The 19,866-nt window shown below is 42.2% G+C and overlaps 1 protein-coding gene across 2 annotated transcripts in view; it reads left to right on the top strand.

Moving 5' to 3' along the window:
• Positions 1 to 11,848: 11,848 nt before the first annotated feature.
• The window catches only part of LOC101854716 (phosphate carrier protein, mitochondrial), a gene marked incomplete at its 3' end in the record, with an annotated part of 23,739 nt that continues 15,721 nt past the window's right edge, over positions 11,849 to 19,866 (top strand). The window contains 2 exon segments of one of the 2 annotated variants that reach the window (XM_013082240.2): positions 11,849 to 11,949; positions 12,058 to 12,181. In XM_013082240.2, coding sequence (XP_012937694.1) covers positions 11,872 to 11,949; positions 12,058 to 12,181 — 202 coding nt within the window. 2 annotated transcript variants of the gene reach the window in all.

Raw genomic sequence — 19,866 nt, 5'->3', positions numbered from 1 at the left:
TGTGTATGTGTGTGTGTCATGTGTGTGTGTTGCCTCCCTTCTATCACTCTTACCAATGCGTGGGGCACAGGTTCCTTCTGTCTTGCACCCTTTGCTTCCTGATACGTCAAAGCATGCTTTGATGACAAATGTTTTGTTATTGTCGACGTTGTGTTATTGTATGCCAAAACATTATTACAAATCATACAAACAACAGTACTGTGTTTTCAAGCTTTTAAAAAAAAAGTCCGAAGCTAAAGATCGACGTCCAGACATGATGACTCATTGATGTCAACTCAAAACGCACAGTATGATTTACAAAAGAATACGTGTACAGTGAAGATGAAAGTGCAGTGAAATTCAAAAGCAAGCGTTCAATGTTCAAGACAAAAGAAAGAGAAAAGGGAAGTGAATGATTTAATTTGGGATGGGCGGGGGTGGGGTAACAACATTCAAAGTAGCAGTAGCCTATGTGCAGCGTGGTTTCGTACTGGGCTACACGGTAGACACGACAAGTAGGCCTAGGCCTAGTTTAGCATTCACTCATAGCGGGGAAGAGGAAGAGGAAGGTGGGGTGGGGTGGGGGGTTGCGTGAAACAATTGATATAGTGACTGACTGGCAGTTTCTTGCCCCTACTTCACTAGGCCTACGAAAGTTCGTCCCGGGACAGACCCGTCTGACGTTTGAAACCTTTGAACTAGAGTGTAATGTACCGCGCCTATTATTGGGACGTGACATTTTTGTTGCATTGAGTCCCGAGCATTTGTGAATTGCTACAACATCGATGGGACAGTATGACCTTATACTGTTTTCTCTTTCTCTTTTTTCTAATACGAAGCAATAGAGCACAGGCACATGCAACCTCGATTCATCCACCTTGAAGACACAGTCTTGAATCTACATGTATCAAGTCCTAGTGCACGCCAAATTCAAATAGTGAAAAAAAACAACATAAGTAAACAAAACTCACAAAAATTAATTTAACTTGGTAATCGAACATTAAATTGGGTTCCACGCGTATTTTGATGCTAATCTTGGGTCGCTGATCACGAAAATCTTATTATTTTTTTAATTTGACCAATATTTAAGAAATTTTTGGAATGCATTTTTAACTCCGCCTGGGCTAACATCAAAGAAGCCGCCTTATGCGCCGGATCAGTCCTATCCTGGTGCGGTGTCTGTTTTGAAGCGAAAAACTCGACTGTGGGGTGGGGACAGCCCTAGGCCTATCCCACGACAGGACTGTAATAGTGAGGTAGAGATTTAGATTCTTGCCTCGATTCTCGGAGTCTAGGCTAGGAACCAGGCTAAAAAAAGGAGACGGGAGGCATCGACCCTGGGCGGACTCGAAGCTTAGAGTCTGGGAACAAGATCGATTCTTTGAGTCCTCATTTGGACTCGAAAGAATCGATCCCAGAGTCGATCTTGCCCTGGCCTACTATATATGCGTCTTTATACATGTGCACAGAGAGCCGACAGGAAAAAAAAGGTGGAGGGAGGTTCTGTCTCCGCTTTGGTCTGAAGCTATTGAGAGTCAAGTGTGCAAATTTGGTCTCAAGCGCGCGTTGTCCAGTCACGTGACACAGTGTGGCTTCAGTCCTCAAGCCTGATACAATGTAAAACCATCAGTTGCTTCTACTGGGCCTTGAGCCGTACTGTAACCAAAGGTCGAAACTCCTGTGATATTCAATCTGTGGGAACTCAAGCGTCGGTCAAAACCAATGAAATTTCATTCTCCCCATGAACGGAGCGGAGCTATCTATAGGCGTAGGTGGAGTAGACACCCGGACCAATCAGATCACTTTTCGAGTTATTATGTCTCAGATGTTTTGTTTGTGTCTTCATGGAGTTTTGTTTCTTACCAGAATACTTTTTTTTGGTTTTATTCCTTTTTGGAATTTTGGTGAAAATGTTTTGTTTTGATTTTAGTCAGAGGAGTAGCTTTTTGGTGAAGAAAAACCAGGTGGGGGCTGAAGCAGCAAGCCCCACCCCTCCAGACGCCACTGCTTGTATGCTTATTAATATAAAACGATGGTATCGGGATCCGTCCGCTGATAATCCAACAAACGTATTATATTATGTTAATTATAGTTGTACGATCATGAGTGAAGCGACATCAACAGTCGAGGACGCAATTCGTGTTTTTCAGCAACTCGCCACTATAGGGCCAGGCGTACGAGGTCTGTCCCAGAAGTGAGTTTATCTGTTTTGTTAAAAGAAAAAAAAAAGATTTAACAATCTTACACTTTTACAGACATAAAATTGTGTACACACATACAGAAACATGCATTTTCTATTCAACATAAACTGTTGATCTCAGTGCATTTTTTTCATTTGATGCAATCAGCGTCAAAAGCAGTGACCATCGTCCACTTCGGCCAGACTGATCATCAGCTGGGAATTTACTTTGTTTGATCATAATTTATTTTTATTCCCCCTCGGATCGTCTCCAAATCGCTACTCCCCATGCTCAAAAGTCCTTTAAAAAATTGGTTTTGGGAAAGAATTGAAGTCGCATGGTGTTAGTTAAGCGTGAGGAAGAGCGAGAATGGCCAAATATATTTCTCACTGCCCGGAGTCCAGGCATGGTGACCTTTCGAATAATATCTTTGCCTAGGCCACATTATAATTCTATATTGAATAAGTGTAGAATTCTGAGGCCTAGGCAGATCCGGCGCCGCTTTCTTCTGATTGCTGCTCATCAGCCAGTGGCGGTGGGTAGTAATCAAAGGGCTCACGTAGACGGTAAATGTCTGGGGTGGGTGTGGTATATGTGCAATAGTGTGCATTTGTTGTAGTGTTGGGCAGGTATCGATTCTAGGTATTGATACTTAGATACCTATAGGTATCGATATTGGTATTGATACCTGCTCTAAACCAAAGATAGTAAATAACAAGATGGGCCACTCAGCCAAAAAAGTGTCCGCAGGAAGTATGCTCTTTGCTTCAGATGGCGCTGCAGTCTGTTTTGAAGCTCTCTTTCGTTTTTCCAGAAGAAGAATAGGAATAGCACCTCCTTGCGTGCGCAGATCGACTGCTGTTCATCAGCAGTTCGGGTACGTTCAGTGCGGAGTTTTAGGGTTTTAAAAATTTTAATGACCTCTCGCCTTTCATTCTAAAGTCAAATTAAACGAAGAAAACCATCACCCTTTCCTCCGGAAGAGGTTTTTTGTCAGCGTAACCATTTTTTAAAAGCGTTCTTCCGAAATTTATCCCAAAACTTGCTAATTTCACTTTGATTTTTTAAAACTCAAGTAGGGTAACTCTGTTCGCAAAGAGTGCGTTTTTGTGAAGAGGGCGCCACCAAATTTTGAGGACACTTTTTTAATTGGCTCAAAGAGAGAAGTGGCCCATCTTGTTATGTACTATCATTGTCTAAACATCGATACATATCCATTATTTATCCCAGGGCTGCCAAAGCAAGTGGCAATGGACCTTGAGAATTTTTTGTTTATCAAAACTGATAAGTTTTCCTTAGAGGGGAGGGGGGGGGGGGGGGCAAGCGTTTTAAATTAATCGAGTGATTTTTTAACAAAGAGAGAGAAGTTTTTCATGAAATCTATCTAGATATCTAGTGATTTTGCAAAATCCTCACTGGCAAACCTGATTCATCCCCATTTTAGTTAGTTTTAGTAGAGGTTTTACGGCGCTAGCAACTGCATATGGTCATATGACAGAAGATTAGAGGTGTTACAAGAGAGTAACAAACATAAAAAAGAAGAAGGGGAGATACGGATGATAGATGTTTCATAGGAAAGAAGAAGCAAACCACACCAGAGCGCCCGCCAATCACCCACTTATCCTCATTGGTTTAATTCAAAGTTGCTATAAATCTGGTAAACTGAATTGCCTTTTTAGAACCCTTGTGTTTTTATTTTCCAATACTAACATTTTCTGCAAAGTTGACTTTCCTCCCGTACTTCATTTAGTTATTCGCACAGGGTGTGTGAATACTATTGTGCGAATACTATGAAATTTTATTCGCACAGAGTGTGCGAATACTATGAAATTTTATTCGCAGAGGGTGTGCGAATATTATGAAATTATATCAAAGATAGTACAAGACAAGATGGGCCACTCAGCCTAAAAAGTGTCCGCAGGAAGTATGCTCTTTGCTTCAGATGGCGCTGCAGTCTGTTTTGAAGCTCTCTTTCGTTTTTCCAGAAGAAGAATAGGAATAGCACCTCCTTGCGTGCGCAGATCGACTGCTGTTCATCAGCAGTTCGGGTACGTTCAATGCGGAGTTTTAGGTTTTTAAAAAATTTTAATGACCTCTCGCCCTTCATTCTAAAGTCAAATTAAACGAAGAAAACCATCTCCATTTCCTCCGGAAGAGGTTTTTTGTCAGCGTAACCATTTTTAAAAAGCGTTCTTCCGAAATTTATCCCAAAACTTGCTAGTTTCACTTTGATTTTGTAAAAATCAAGTAGGATAACTCTGTTCGCAAAGAGTGCGCTTTTGTGAAGAGGGCGCCACCAAATTTTGAGGACACTTTTTTAATTGGCTCAAAGAGAGAAGTGGCCCATCTTATATTCGCACAGGGTGTGCGAATACTATGAAGTTGTATTCGCACAGGGTGAGTGAATACTATGAAAATATATTCGCACAGGGTGTTTCAAAATAAGGATGGGGAAATCGGCCAACCATTTCCTCATTTTTTCCCCTCATCGCGCAAGGACAAAGATCATAGGGGCTGGACTGAACTTTGGTGGACCCACCGTGTTTATATATATTAATGCACACTAGGCAAACAACGGACTTATACTTATACAGTCATGGATCCTAATCGACCGCTACGCGAACTAGTTCTCGGCGACGCGAGGCGGAGTGAGTGAGGGCTGCGAGAATACCACGAGAGAGAGAGAGAGAGAGAGAGAGAGAGGGGGGGGACGAGACAAAGTTGTAAACAGACCTGTCATCCGAATCATTGAAGAGATCAAAGTCCGGAATATCTAGGCATCGGATGAGGACGTTTACGGGCGAAAACATACAGAACGCCGATTTCGGAGACTGACTCAGTAAGCGCCGATAGGTATAAACATTCCCTTATGATTTCTAACTTGCCCCACATAGAGCTGGCCGACTGCAGGCGGCTTTAAACTCGGATCGGAGTTGTCGGCTTTATCGGAATCCAAACTACATTCTAATTACGCCGAAAAACTGTGAAGGGCGTCTCGCTGTCAACTCACCACCGCAGTGCTTTCTTGTCGTATTTCCATTTTTTTAACAGTGAAAATGAGACTTCTTCTTTAACTCACATTTTGTTATGAACTGTTTTCACTGTTATTAAAAATGGAGGTACGACAAGAAAGCACCGAGGTCGCGAACTCTCAATGCCGTCTCGCCGTCGCCAACTCGGGTTCAGCGGTTTGTGTGATGTCACCCGACTGGACTGGGGACAATTTTAAATGGTCATTTCAGAGCTGGTGCTTCACGTTAGACAAAAACTAATTACATTTTTGAAATCAGCATCGTCAAAATAGGGTGGAAAGAGAGCAGAATTGCGTTTTAGGCAATATTTAAGAAAATTTGTGTTTTTTCCCCCCCAAAAAATATTATGCTTCATGAATATCAGTTGTGTTGTGGTGTAATTAATTTTAATTTTTTTTCTTAGATCTAGAATCTACATCTAGATATCTCGGCTTTACTGTGTCAATAGAGTGTGATTTTGAAGAGACGAGGCCTGTGTAGTTTTTCGTTGTGCGTCTAGAGATCTGCTTATCTGGCTGTGTCGTGTCTTGTCAAAATGGATGTTAATTTACAATAATAATAATAATAAAATAATGAAGATCATTTCTATAGCGCCCACTCCCGTGTAGACACAGCTCTAGGCGCTTTACATAAAAATACATGTACGAACAATATTCACGCACGCGATACAAACACAAAAATACACATACTCATACACACACACAAACACACATACACACACACACATACACACACACACACACACAAACACACTCACGAACACATAACACGCACACATGTGCACACACATGTACGCCAAACACACATACACACACACACAAACACACACACACACACACACACGCACGCACACACGCATCTACTTGCTTATCACACGCGCACGCTTACACGTCGTCACGAAATGAGCATAAAATAATCTACACAATGCAATTCACAAAATACATAAATGGATACATAGTCATTTACATAACATTGTATTGAACCTGAATCTACAGACAAAAAAATATTTCATTAAATGTGTCTTTAAAGATTTTTTAAGATTTAGTCAGATGTTGTATGTCTCAAGGGTTGGGGAAGAGAGTTCCAAACTGACGGAGCAAGGTGGGCGAACGATCTTTCAGCTAATTTTTTACCCCCTTTTCTAGGAACTCTTAAAAGATACTGATCGCCTGATCTCTCTCTTTCCCCCTCTCTCCCCCTCCCCCTCTCGGATGACGAGTCCATTCTTGTAAATTTGTAATCACTCAAGACATTAGAACTAGATTCTAGATACGGTAGAAAGCAGACTAGACAACAGTAGATCAATGCAACGCGAGCTTAAAGGGTCGGCAATAGGCGCCCTCTATGTGGAGTCAAGCAGACACCTACTGGCGCCTGTCCGAGTCGATCTTCAGCCGCTTAATTAAGTTTCGGCTTGCTTTGTGTTATCGCCCTACCGCATGAACAGGCGCAGGATTCTCACTATTATATTAGTATTACTTGATCCCATCCGCTGTTTCTTTTTAGGGGAAGGCAATGGAGGGAGACCAGAAGTGGAGGATTGACCAGCAGGTTCCTGGTTTCTGAATTAGTCGCAGTACGCTAATTTTTGGTGGACCGCACATTCAGCACTTAAGTTATTAGGATACTTATAGATCTAGTATTCGACAGTCGGGGGGGGGGGGGGGGCAGCCACATGCAAATAAATTATAATAAATAATGAACAGAGAAAAGTGGACCAGGAACATTTTATAGTTTGCTCTGCCCAAGAACTTTACTTCAGTGGACCCACATTGCCAGCCTAGGCTAGGCCTAAGAGGTACCATGAGACTAATGAGAGACGATAGAGGCGCAGGTGAAGTTTACCAGACCAGTGAAAAGAGGGGGAGACAAGGTGGAGGTATCTAGATTCGTTTCTAACGTGTACTGTAGGCTCTCTTCTCAATCAATTTCAGACTTTTCTTCTCTTCGCTTACTTGGGCTAAGACTTGACCGTAGCCTAGATTCTAGAAGAAATGGAGAATCGGGAAGGATTTTTACCTGTCCTGTACCGTAGTCTCCAAAATCCGTATTAGATCTAGATCTAATGTACATGTAAATATCTAGATCTACATTAGATTAAAAAAAAACAACAACTTGTGTATAGTCTAGTATTTAGTAACCCATCATCATCATGCCCAGGTAGATCATTGTGGGAACAATAGATCTAGATATCTAATGGGCTTGTCTGTTCTCAGTGTCACTGGGAATTGTTTCTTGGCCTCATCCCAGTGACACTGGGAACAATTCTGGCCTATTCCCAGTGCTTTCCAAAATTAAAACCCTTTGCCTAAAACTAAAGGTGTGACAAATGAGGTCCAAAATCAACTTTATGTAGTAACTCTGTAGTAATACATCATAGTATTCATGGCCGAATGATTGCAGTTTTACTTTTAAGGACTGTTCACAATTGACCCCACCCCTCTTGTCATCTTTCCCAGGACACCCCCCCCCCCTCAAGCTGCCGTCAACCAAAATTATGTGCACATGTGTACATTTAGATAGAACCTGTACAGGGTCACTTTAAAAAAATTTTTTTTAAAATTGTTTATTAATTTAAAGAATACAATAATGGTGGCGTTGCCCCTGCTTGCACTGGAACCGGATCGACTGGTACACGTAAACAGCACTCAAGGGGTCTGTTTGGCCAATTTTGGTGGATCGTGTCACCACAAATTTTGTGTTATTAGTACTTTCCACAGAATTAGTGTAGAATTCTGTGGTACTTTCATACTCTTTCAGAGCCTCTGTGAACTCTGAAAAGCTTTTGAACTTGGACTCACACTTCCATGCTGAATAGATCTAGAAGGACCCTCGGCAGCATTTTGGAGAGAGCAACGGAGCATCAATGGACATGTCCGGAGTGCAAGGATGTTGCTTCCTGAAACAAGAACAAGAACAAGATCTAGAAAAAACTAAAACTAGGTGTTGAGTAATTTCAGATTTGCGATGCAATAGCCTTGGGGCCAACAGAACGCTACTGGCAAGGTTCCCCCAGGGCTCTGTTTTGAAAAATGAAAATGCCATGCCACGCAAGTAAGCTTATTTTATTATATAGGCCAAGACCGCCTAGTTTCGCGGACTCTCGCATCATTTGCCAATCTCGCACAGCGTTCGCAGCGCGCAACGATCTCGCGCAGCGAGCTGGTCGGGTCGACCCTGTGCGAATATAATTATTTCTTATTCGCACCAATGATAGTACATAACAAGATGGGCCACTTCTCTCTTTGAGCCAATTAAAAAAGTGTCCTCAAAATTTGGTGGCGCCCTCTTCACAAAAGCGCACTCTTTGCGAACAGAGTTACCCTACTTGAGTTTTTAAAAATCAAAGTGAAACTAGCATGTTTTGGGATAAATTTCGGAAGAACGCTTTTTTTAAAATGGTTACGCTGACAAAAAACCTTTTCCGGAGGAAAGGGTGATGGTTTTCTTCGTTTAATTTGACTTTAGAATGAAAGGCGAGAGGTCATTAAAATTTAAAAAACCCTAAAACTACGCACTGAACGTACCCGAACTGCTGATGAACAGCAGTCGATCTGCGCACGCACGAAGGTGCTATTCCTATTCTTCTTCTGGAAAAACGAAAGAGAGCTTCAAAACAGACTGCAGCGCCATCTGAAGCAAAGAGCATACTTCCTGCGGACACTTTTTTGGCTGAGTGAACCATCTTGTTATGTACTATCATTGTTCGCACACATAGTGCGAATAATATTAATTCTTATGCGCACACCCAGTGCGAATAATATTAATTCTTATGTGCACACCCGGTGGCGAATAATATTAATTCTTATGCGCACACCCTGTGCGAATAACCACTTCCTTTGTTTTTATTCTCATATTTGGGTATATATTTCTCTCTCTCTCCTTTACAAATAATTTTTGTTTGAGTCTCAGCTAAATAGTCACAACTTGTCTAGACATGATTACCTGAATCCTTGGAAAAGTATAGTTGTATTTTTGTCTTTATTTATCACCCCTGGCGTATGTTACTAACAGCATTAGGTATCGAGGTATCGGTATCGATACCTTGAACAAATACTAGATATCGATATCGATACCTAAATTGTGGTATCGGCCCATCACTAATTTGTTGTTGTGTGCCGCACAAGGAGATTAAAAGTTCTAAACTCCTTGGTGCCGCACTATCTTTGGTGCCGCTGAGATTTAACACGAGTTACTTATATCAAACCACTGAGGCGACCTTTTCATCAGACGAAACTTAATTAGAGAAATTTGGAGGTGAAAGCTTATCGATCGTTCCCATCTTCCAGACGGATTGAACTGAGAACAAAGAGATGGAAGTTTGTTTGTTTTTGTTTTTTGTAAAGTGTTTTACGGCGCTCGCAACTGCATAAGGTCACATGAGCGCGCGGGACACACCTAATATTTTCAGTTGGTAGGAAATTTTGAATTTTGCCCAGGTGGCGGCCGAAGCCTACTCATCGATTTTAGACCACCAAGGGATCTTTAACGTGCGCAACTTGCACACGGGCCCTCCGAGATTTTTCGCCCTTGTCCGAGAAGGCTAGGTGTAGATCTTTCCTACCAGGAGATCAGGGGTGTGGCAGAAAGACAGCAGTAAGGAGGAGCCAAGGAGCAGCAGTAGAAAGGCTGCAGAAAGACAGAGTCAGGAACCCAGGGGAGGGGGCAAAGGAGGCGAAGGGGTGGGGGCAGAAAGTGGAAATGAAAGCAGACAACAGAACATTGTTAGGCTAGAGAGCAGGAAAGGAGGTGAAAGAAGACTATTTAAGAGAGAAGAAAATTTTTTGGTCGCTACCCGGATTCGAAGCCGGGACCTTTGAATGAGAGGCCTACACCTTAACCTCTAGGCCACGAGAGCCCCCAGAGATGGAAGACATGGTCATATGAATATACATGTATTGTATTATAATGGTAATGCATTGATCGATTGTGTTTGACCGCTGGCTACATTGAATGAAGTGTACTGAGATCAGCGTTTTATATGTTGAATAGAAAACATGATTCTGTAGCGTATTCAACATTTTATGCCTTTAAAATTTAATTTAAAATGTTGATTTTTACAGAATATGAAAACTTAAAATTACTTCAGGGGCAGACCAAGGCCTAGATCTAGGCTTTCTAAGTTAAATCGACCAAGGCTCATAACACACAATTTGATCACTACTCGCTAATGTAATGTACACGCTAACCCTCAGCAGGGACAGAAAGGACCGTTGGAAATCGATTGTTCATTTCTCCTTCTTTTTCAAGCTTGTTAACTAGTTCTTTGGAAGATCTTGTGATTCTTTTTCTTCCTTAGTTTGCCAGAGGTTTGTTACAAAATTTACCCCCCCAACAACAACCCAAAACAAAACAACAAAAAATAACAAGGCCCAGAATGTATTCGTCAAAAGTCTGTCGAAAAAGCCCAATCTGGGAAACTCAAATGGGCGTGCTCGATACTATAGCGTTTTGTAAAGCTTGTTTCAACACCCACGCACGAAAGTTGCATATAATGTGAAAAGCATTCGTTTTCTTCTCCTTTTATTTATTTATTATTTTGATATAGTGCAACCATACTATGCATAAACGAACTGGGAAGAGAATCTCTCGATGTGGGAGTGTGGCATGTTGATGCAGTCACAAGTGTTTTCAAATTATAGGCCTGTAACCTAGAGCACTATGATAATAGCGATTGATTTCAAGATCAGAATATTGAATAAAGATTTCTGAAACACCCACTTCCACCGGCTCTAGGAGTATTCACAATAAATTAAAAGTTCAACAGCTTATGCAAAGACACATTTCATGCATATCAACCTGCATTTACTGTACAACAATGCTTTCAAACACTGGGCTTTATAATGCACTTAGATTTGAAAAAAGACACAAAAGGGCGGCTTATCAGAATAACCAGGGCTGCTGATCACAATTGTCGTAGGAAAAAGAATTGAACCAATCTGCTTTAATTTGCTTTAAATAAATGTGTCTTGTTCCATTTTTAAAATATAATCAACGTGTAAAACATATATAGGCCCATAAATAGATGCCTCTCTTTAAATATTATAATAATATGGTAATGTGTGCCCGAATTCCATACTAAAGCAATAGTCTGTCGAAAAGGCCCTATCTTCAATTTTTAAATTCTTCAAGACACAGTCGTAAGTTGTATTTTATTGTTATGGACCATAAATTTCGAGACTGAATATTATATATACACATGTGTGTAGTTTAAATTATAAAGATATAATATATTGTTTTTCAAGATGTTTGAATTTACAATCTGAATTATAACAGTTAAGTACGGGTGATTCACACATTTCATCCAAACTCTAGCGTCATGTTTTATTTCTAGATCATGGCGCTCTATTAGATGAGTCAAAGGCAATAGTAAATAATTACATTATTATCTCAATTACCATTTTTTCCCCTTCTCTATCTCGAGGTATCGAAATCCACCAGGCTGTACCTTTATTTTCATATATGTTCAATGTTTGTGTGAACCAAATGAATTGGTACAGAACCTTGGTCCTAGATGATACACACAATTTGATATCAAATCGTTTGCAACTGAATTCATTCACATATTATTTAAAAGAATAATTTAATATATATGGAAATCGTGTCAAACCCGCGAGCGCTTTGCTAATATTTCTGACAACGCGTTTTAACGGAATGGATTTTTTTCACGCGAGACTTGCATGTATCCACGTGATCTGACCTTTTCTATACTTTCGCCATCGCCGGTGAGGGAAGGGCATTGGAGTCAAACTGAAATTGTAATTCACAAGTGCTATTTTCTTTCATAAATAGTGTTGTCGCATGTTCATTACTGTAGACTGACATTATAAATCTTTGTTACAACTGTGATTTTTATTTGCTTTCAGATCAAGATGTCCAACTCAATAGTAACAGCCTGTCGAACCAACTTGTTCGGCAATCCCTTTTTCACAAATGCAAAGTGTGAGAGCCAAGTGAGTCCAACCCGGACTATTGCAGCGGCGGCTCCAGGTAGGCTTTACTAGATATATGTCTAGATCTAGATATAGATCTAGATCTAGATCTAGATTAGATGATCGGAATGGGGGAGAGGGGAGGCGTATATGCATAGAGGGATTTTTTGTGATACAGTTGGAAGTGGTCACCCCGGGTGAGACTTGACTTGCCTGCGTTGGCTATTCTCACACTCACCCGGTGTGAAACAAGACCATTTTTTCCTTTCGGAATACTTTCTATCGGTGTGGATGATCAAATGGATAAAAGCAAAGAAAAAATTACGTTATAGCACAAAAATATATTAATTTAATGGTTGACAAAGATGCTATCATAGTAAAAAGTGGCTAGCCGTACTTAGATCTAGTAGTTGGCGTATCGGCGGTCGTTATTCGGACTCGAGTCCGAATAACATTTTTTCATATGAGTCCGAATAAAAAAAATTCTTATTCGGACTCGAGTCCGAATATGAAAAAATGTTATTCGGACTCGGGTCCGGAAAGAGGCCACCTCTATTCTCACCCGGAGTGAGAATAGTGCAGGCGAGTCTTGTGGCTATTCTCACCCGGTGCGCGTTCACCAAATTTTGCGTTCACCCTGAAACCACAGAATTCTACACTGTGATAACAGAAAAATTGTAGAATTCTGTGCCGTGAACAAACGTACCATTACAACTGTAGCCTACTAAAAGCGTACCATTTTGTCTGTGGGCAGTGGAGAGAGAGAGAGAGGAGTAGCGCGAGAATTTCCGGGCAAAACAAAATGGCGACCCGCGTAGTTCGGCTCGATTCGAAAAGTTAAATAGCCGTAGCATCTTTGTAGACAACCAAATTAATTTACTTTTGTGTTTTAACATCATGTTTTAACTTTGTTTTGGTCAATTTATTTGATCGTCCACACCGATAGACAGTATTCAGAAAGAGACACAGAGAGAGAGAAGAGGGGAGGAGTTGATCTTGCGAGAACTTCCGGGCGGGTGAGAATAGCCACTTTCCCGGAAAAAAGGAAGTGTCTTCGTTCTATAGATCTAACGTTCAGTGCTTCCAATTTTCCGCCATTTTTTAGTTTCCCCCACACCTTATCTGCCGATCCAATGCCCGCCGCCTCATTGATACGCCCCCCCCCCCCCCCCCACGTTTCCCACTTTCTTTGTTGTAGAGAAAGGTAAAATTGAAGATTAGCAGACCACCTGGCATATTATGAGCTGTGTAAAAAAAAAAAAAAAAAGACCGATTCGTTCAAACACACAAGCCTGTGTCATATCGATTGTTTACCAAGAAAAAGTTGTGTTGCTGTGTAGAGCTGAGCATACGGCAACTTTTGATTCCATAGACCAGCGCACAATTCATTACGTATTCATTACGTAGATCTACGTCAAGACTAGCTTATTATTGTATTAATGATCAGTTGCCAGGGGGAAAAAGACCGACGCTTATGGGATGTTCAAAGCCCGGACCGATAGTGCCCCCCACCACCCTCCCCGACACGCACACAGCCACACGTGTGCAGGCCGCCCATCCGACCCCGACACATGCTAACGAGCCATCTTTAATTGCTTCTGATGACCTTTTGATAAATAAACATTTATTAGAAGCGCTATAACTTTTCAGGCTCGCCTCAAATTCATCATAAGATTAAAACTCGGCTCCTGCACAAAACGCCTTTTTGCCCGAAGTGATCCCGGTCTCTACCCAGCCTGAGGCGAGTCACGAGTGAGGCAGGACAGGAAGCCGGATTCACGAGTCACAGGAAGTCGGAAGTGATGTCATGCTGGACAAGAATCAGAGTCCGAATAACATTTTTTCATATTCGGACTCGAGTCCGAATAATCACTTCGTTAGTAGATATATCTAGATCTAGAATCTAGGTTTGGCCCAATCGACTCAAGCCTGTTAAGTACACAGGTCTCATTAGATCTAGATCTAGTTATTATTCAGGTTCAAATACATGCAAGTCAGTAAAATACCTTTTGGTTTTGTCTGAAATACAAAATACTTTTGGCATTGCAAACTAAAACAGACCCGGTAACCGGGAACAAAGTCACAAAGTATACAGACCCGGTAGGGGAACTCTTTTGTGATTTCGGAGAGTTTCAGCGCCCTCTTGGCTCAGGGTAGACCTAGGTTCTTCTAGATCTATGGTCTAGGTCTAGATCTAGGCAGACAGACATAAATCTTTCATCTAGTTTCGCGGCTAACCTAGATCTAAATGAAGATTGCGGATGTCGTTTCGATGAACGATGGTTTTTCCTCCGTTTTGGAATTGGAGGAATCACAATCCGAAGAAAAGATCTCTCTCTCTTTCTCTCTCTCTCTCTCTCTCTCTCTCTCTCTCTCTCTCTCTCTCTCTCTCTTTCACACACACACACACACACGCACACAAAAGATTTCTACCGGGTCTGAGGTCTGAAACTTCCCGAAATCACAAAAGAGTTCCCCTACCGGGTCTGTATACTTCGTGACTTTGTTCCCGGTTACCGGGTCTGTATACACTTCGAAATTTCATTTACAATTCAGCCATCAATATTAAGTACGGCTAGCCTGACAGTCTAGCCATCCTTAAGTACGAGTAGCCTGGCTGTCTACCCATACTTAAGTACGGCTAGACAAGAAGTCTAGCCGTACTTAAGTACGGCTAGACTGCCAGTCTAGCCGTACTTATCTTAAGCCCTATTAACGTTAGAAAACAGGTTTAAAATACATACACTGTCATTAAGCCGCTAAGGCACCTGGTTTCGTCTCAAATACAAAAATGCTTTAGGTACTGCACACTAAAAATGTATATTTACAATTCAGTAGGCCTCATTTTTTTTGTAAATGGTCAATCTAGCCATCATATTAAGAATAAGTACGGCTAGACTGCCAATCTAGCCGTCATTAAGTACGGCTAGCCTCTAACATCATAGTATGGCTATCACTTTTCGAATCGACCCAAACTACGAGGGTGGCCATTTTGTTTTGCCCGGAAGTTCTCGCAAGTTCTACTCCTCCCCTGGGGAGGACTTCCGTAACGAGCGACCACTATGAGACAGAGCAGAATTGAGGGCTTGGGGTAGGGGTAAGGTTAGAGTTAGGGGTAGGGTTAGGGGTAGGGTTAAGGATAGGTCTAGGCCTCTTCTTTATTGTGTTTGATGGGGTGGTCGCTCGTTACGGAAGTCCTTCCCTCCCCTGTTCTCTCTCTCTCTCTGTCTCTTTCTGAATACTGTCTATCGGTGTGGACGATCAAATTGACCAAAACAAAGTTAAAAAATGATGTTTAAACACAAAAGTAAATTAATTTGGTCGTCTACAAAGATGCTATGGCTATTTAACTTTTCGAATCGAGCCGAACTATGCGGGTCGCCATTTTGTTTTGGGCCACCTCTATTCTCACCCGGGGTGAGAATAGTGCAGGCGGGTCTTGTGGCTATTCTCACCCGGTGCGCGTGTCAACAAATTTTGCGTTCACCCTAAACCACAGAATTCTACACTGTGATAAGAGAAAAATTGTAGAATTCTGTGCTGTCAACAAACGTTCCATTACAACTGTACTTGTAGCCTACTAAAAGCGTACAATTTTGTCTGTGGGCAGGGGAGAGAGAGAGAGTGAGAGAGAGAACAAAACAAAATGGCGACCCGCGTAGTTCGGCTCGATTCGAAAAGTTAAATAGCCGTAGCATCTTTGTAGACAACCAAATTAATTTACTTTTGTGTTTTAACATCATTTTTAAACTTTGTTTTGGTCAATTTGATCGTCCACACCGATAGACAGTATTCAGAAAGAGACAGAGAGAGAGAGAAGAGGGGAGGAGTAGATCTTGCGAGAACTTCCGGGCGGGTGAGAATAGCCACTTTCTTGTTTTGCCCGGAAGTTCTCGCGCTACTCCTCTCTCTCTCTCTTTCTCTCTCTCTCTCCACTGCCCACAGACAAAATTGTACGCTTTTAGGCTAACAACAGTAGTAATGGAACGTTTGTTCACGGCACAGAATTCTACAATTTTTCTGTTATAATCACAGTGTAGAATTCTGTGGTTCAGGGTGAACGCAAAATCGGTTGGCCTAGATCTAGGCTATAACGGTGAACGCACACCGGGTGAAAATATCCAAAAGACTCGCCTGCGCTATTCTCACCCGGGGTGAGAATAAAGGTGGCCGATACAGTTTTTGTTTTCGAAGTGACTATTTCTCCGAACTTTCGTGAAAATAAAGTTGAACTATTTCTCTGAACGGGAGGACTTCCATAACGAGCGACCACTATGAGACAGAGGGCTGGATTGTACTTTACCGGACCACCCGTCTCGGCCTGTGATTACTACACACGCCTAGCTTAACTACGCACTCATAGTACTCTACGTGCTGACAAAAGGTAGTTCCGCGGGCAACTTCGCGCGCAGCGCAAGCCAGCGGCGACTGGCGAGGTGAGCGAGAGGTGATGGTTGAGGGTGGGCAGGGGAATTAACTTTGGTGGACCACCGTGTATCATACCAATAGTGGGGAGGGGGGGTTCAAGGGGGTTTGCCACCCTGGAAACTATAATAAAGAAAACACACAAATGCGAAACAATAACATGAGCGGACAGTCGTGTTTACATATATATCAATGTAACAACAGTGGGGGGAAGGGGGGTTTCAGGGGGGTAGCCCCCCTGCAACAGTATTTAAAGACATAAACAATAACACGAGCGGACAATTGGGGTAGATACTCGCCAAGTCGCGAGCAATTATGCAAATGAGCTCTCGTGCGCATCTCTAGCCCTCCATTGTACTTAACCGGACCAGGAGTAGGCTAAGCCAAGCCAGCAGAGTCGCAAGCAAATAAGAATAGTGGACCATGTGATTAGATTGACCAATTAGCCTCAAGGTGTCAGGGTCGTGGGTCAAAGGGCACAGTGGCATGGTCATGATGACTGAAAAACCCGGTAAGAGACGTCAGTCGATTGTTGGCAGTCGTAGGGTGAGGACGTAGAAAACTGAGTAGGAGAGTGAGTAGGGGTGCTCGGAAAGGTAGAATAGCGGACCACTAGGCACCAGGGGCGCCATAACAGAGATGCCAACCAGTACGATTTTACGTATTTTAGTACAATTTTTTGCCGAAAATACGCGAATACGACTTTACATGAAAAAATACTCATCCTGGAATGCGAAAAATAGGAGATTTAGCTTGGGCGAGTAAACCTAATTATCTCAAGTCCCATCTTTTGTCAAAATAGTATCGGTATCGCAGAACTGGAATATTTGAAAACCAAGTCCGATGTGGTCAGTAAGTTTATTTTTGCCGGTCGCGATCGTGATATTATATTCGTTCAGCTTTTCCCCGTCTGGACAGTACGTTTCACTTTCACGCGAATAGGTAGCTTTGGCGGCCGGTGGAAGCGTATGTGACACCGAGGCTCGATCGGGAAAATCAAGATCTACTTTCGCTTTCGCTACCACCGAGAAGTTTGCCAGCAGTTGTCTGATAACGCAACATTTGTAGCATGCAGGCAGAGAGTGCAGTTTAAACGCAATGTCGCTGTGCAAATAAAATGTAATAAATACTCGGACTCGTCGCTTTGGCTGTCACTTGTGGGGGGGAAAAAAGAGAAAAGAAAATACAAGCGTCGTCCGATTTTTAGATTGTCTGGCTCGCCGTCGTAACCAGTCACTGAACCGGCGCGCATTCGCATCATAAATAAATGTGGCATCGTGTGAGTAAAGACCGTCTTTGGTGGGAGTAACGGCGTTGCGAAGTATATGACTACGGAATAGGGGAGGAGATTATTGATTTTCGGGGGGTTTAAGATACTATCGGGTGTTTAAGGCGACACCAGAGGACAAAAACTTGGAAGCGCATTTCAGAATTTTGACTAGAGCTTTCTGCAAAGTGCGCATTGGTGCAGGCCGTGTGCGGAATCGGGACCCCTCATACGTAATTATACCAACTTGAATGGCTGATAGTAAATTATACCTACATCACTACATCTACTTGGATGGGTGATAGTAAATTATACCTGCAGTGTATGTTGTAGCTTTCTGTTCAAGACTGGCACATTTTCAGTGTCAGTGCATCTTGCCCTACCACAGTTGTTACGACTCTCACAGTGCGTGGGTCTACTTGAGCCATTCAAGATATTGCTTTTCTCTGAGTTTGAGCAATAATTTGAGTCTGTCAGTTCATAATATGAATTCATGACACCCACACTGGTTCTTGATAGTAGAAATTCTTGTTCTAGGCCCTTCTGAACTCTCAAAGCAGGATTATTTTATATATAATAATGAGAGGAAAATATTTATATATAATAGACTGAAATACTTAAGTCAAACAAGACCCCAGTACGACATTGAACACTGACATGTTGGTGACTGCTTACATGTATATTGTATGCATGTGTGCTCCCTTTTTTGAGCTGGTGAGCTAGTAATTTTTTTTCTGGAAATGTTGCTGGACACCCTGAACATTTTACTATTACTGATTGGTGGGTCGGTCGTGGGGAATACACATTTTCCCCTGAAAATACACATTTTCATATTTCCCAATACTCATTTCCGTTTTCTGTGGTTGGCATCTCTGCCATAGTGAAAGTGGTTCCGACCGGTGGTCCGGTAAAGTACATTCTTACCAGACAGAGCAGAATTGAGGGTTAAGGTTAGGGTTAGGCCTCTTCTTTATTGTGTTTGATGGGGGTGGTCGCTCGTTACGGAAGTCCTTCCCTCCGAACGGTTTCCGATCTCAAGATTTTTTGGGTTCTAGAATCTAGGTGTCATTCTTTCATTCTGCCAATCTGCGAGGACTGGGAAGAAGCATTTTCAATGAAATGAAGCAAATGAAGTAGATCTATAGTGGTGGGGCTGGCCTGGGAAAGTAAGATGGAGAGAGGAAAAGTAAGAGAAGAGAGAGAAAGGGGAGACATGGAGCTAACGAGAGAACACTACACCGGCTTCTGATTGACTGTATAAAGTGATACACGTACCAAATTTGGTAATATACATTACTATGACCACAGGCCTAGTGGAATGTAGTCGGAAATCTAGATCTAGGTCACCATTGAGCGAGCGAGTGTCTGCTGGTGATCTCTATTGTAGAGCAGAGGCCAGGCAAAGATCAGTACAGATAAAAACTGCAGTAGTTCACTAGTTTCTACCCCCTGTGTCAACTATAGGACATATTGTTCTAGTGTCTTGTTAATCAAGTCATTATAAAATAGATAAGTGTAGATTGTAGAAACCCAGGAAGGCCAAGGTCGAATTGCTTGTCTGCTTCACATCTGGTACACCTAGTGATTGCGGTTGCGCACGCGCATTGGAGTTTGAGTCCGAATAGCCACAGGCTATTCAGACTCGAGTCTGAACAGCCGCGGGAGGCTTTTCGGATTCGCCGCTCCGATGAAAAAATGTGGCAGTTAAATAGCCCCCAAAAGCAGTGCATCTGTGTGCAGTTCGAGACTTCTCAAAGTCAAAGTTCATAGCCGGCCTTGTCTCCATGGTTGGACACCAGGAAGTCACCAGTGTCACGTAGTCTTTTGAGTGACACTGGTAAGCCACAAAAGACGTTGATGAATGACAGGGTCAGGTGGATAAAGTTAAGCTTGGCTTGTAGAATCAGCTAAATGTGACTTAACTGTATGAGTTGAGGAGATATTAACTCTCTTCCGTTCTTGGTTTTTCCACCTTTTTTCACCTGTTCACAGTTTAGCGTTTAAGGACACATTTCCTATACGAAGTGGCTAGCCGTACAAGTACGGCTAGA

This window comes from Aplysia californica, unplaced genomic scaffold (assembly GCF_000002075.1).
Source record: "Aplysia californica isolate F4 #8 unplaced genomic scaffold, AplCal3.0 scaffold00165, whole genome shotgun sequence".
NCBI lineage: Eukaryota > Metazoa > Mollusca > Gastropoda > Aplysiida > Aplysiidae > Aplysia > Aplysia californica.
This window is presented reverse-complemented; position numbering and strand designations above follow the sequence as displayed.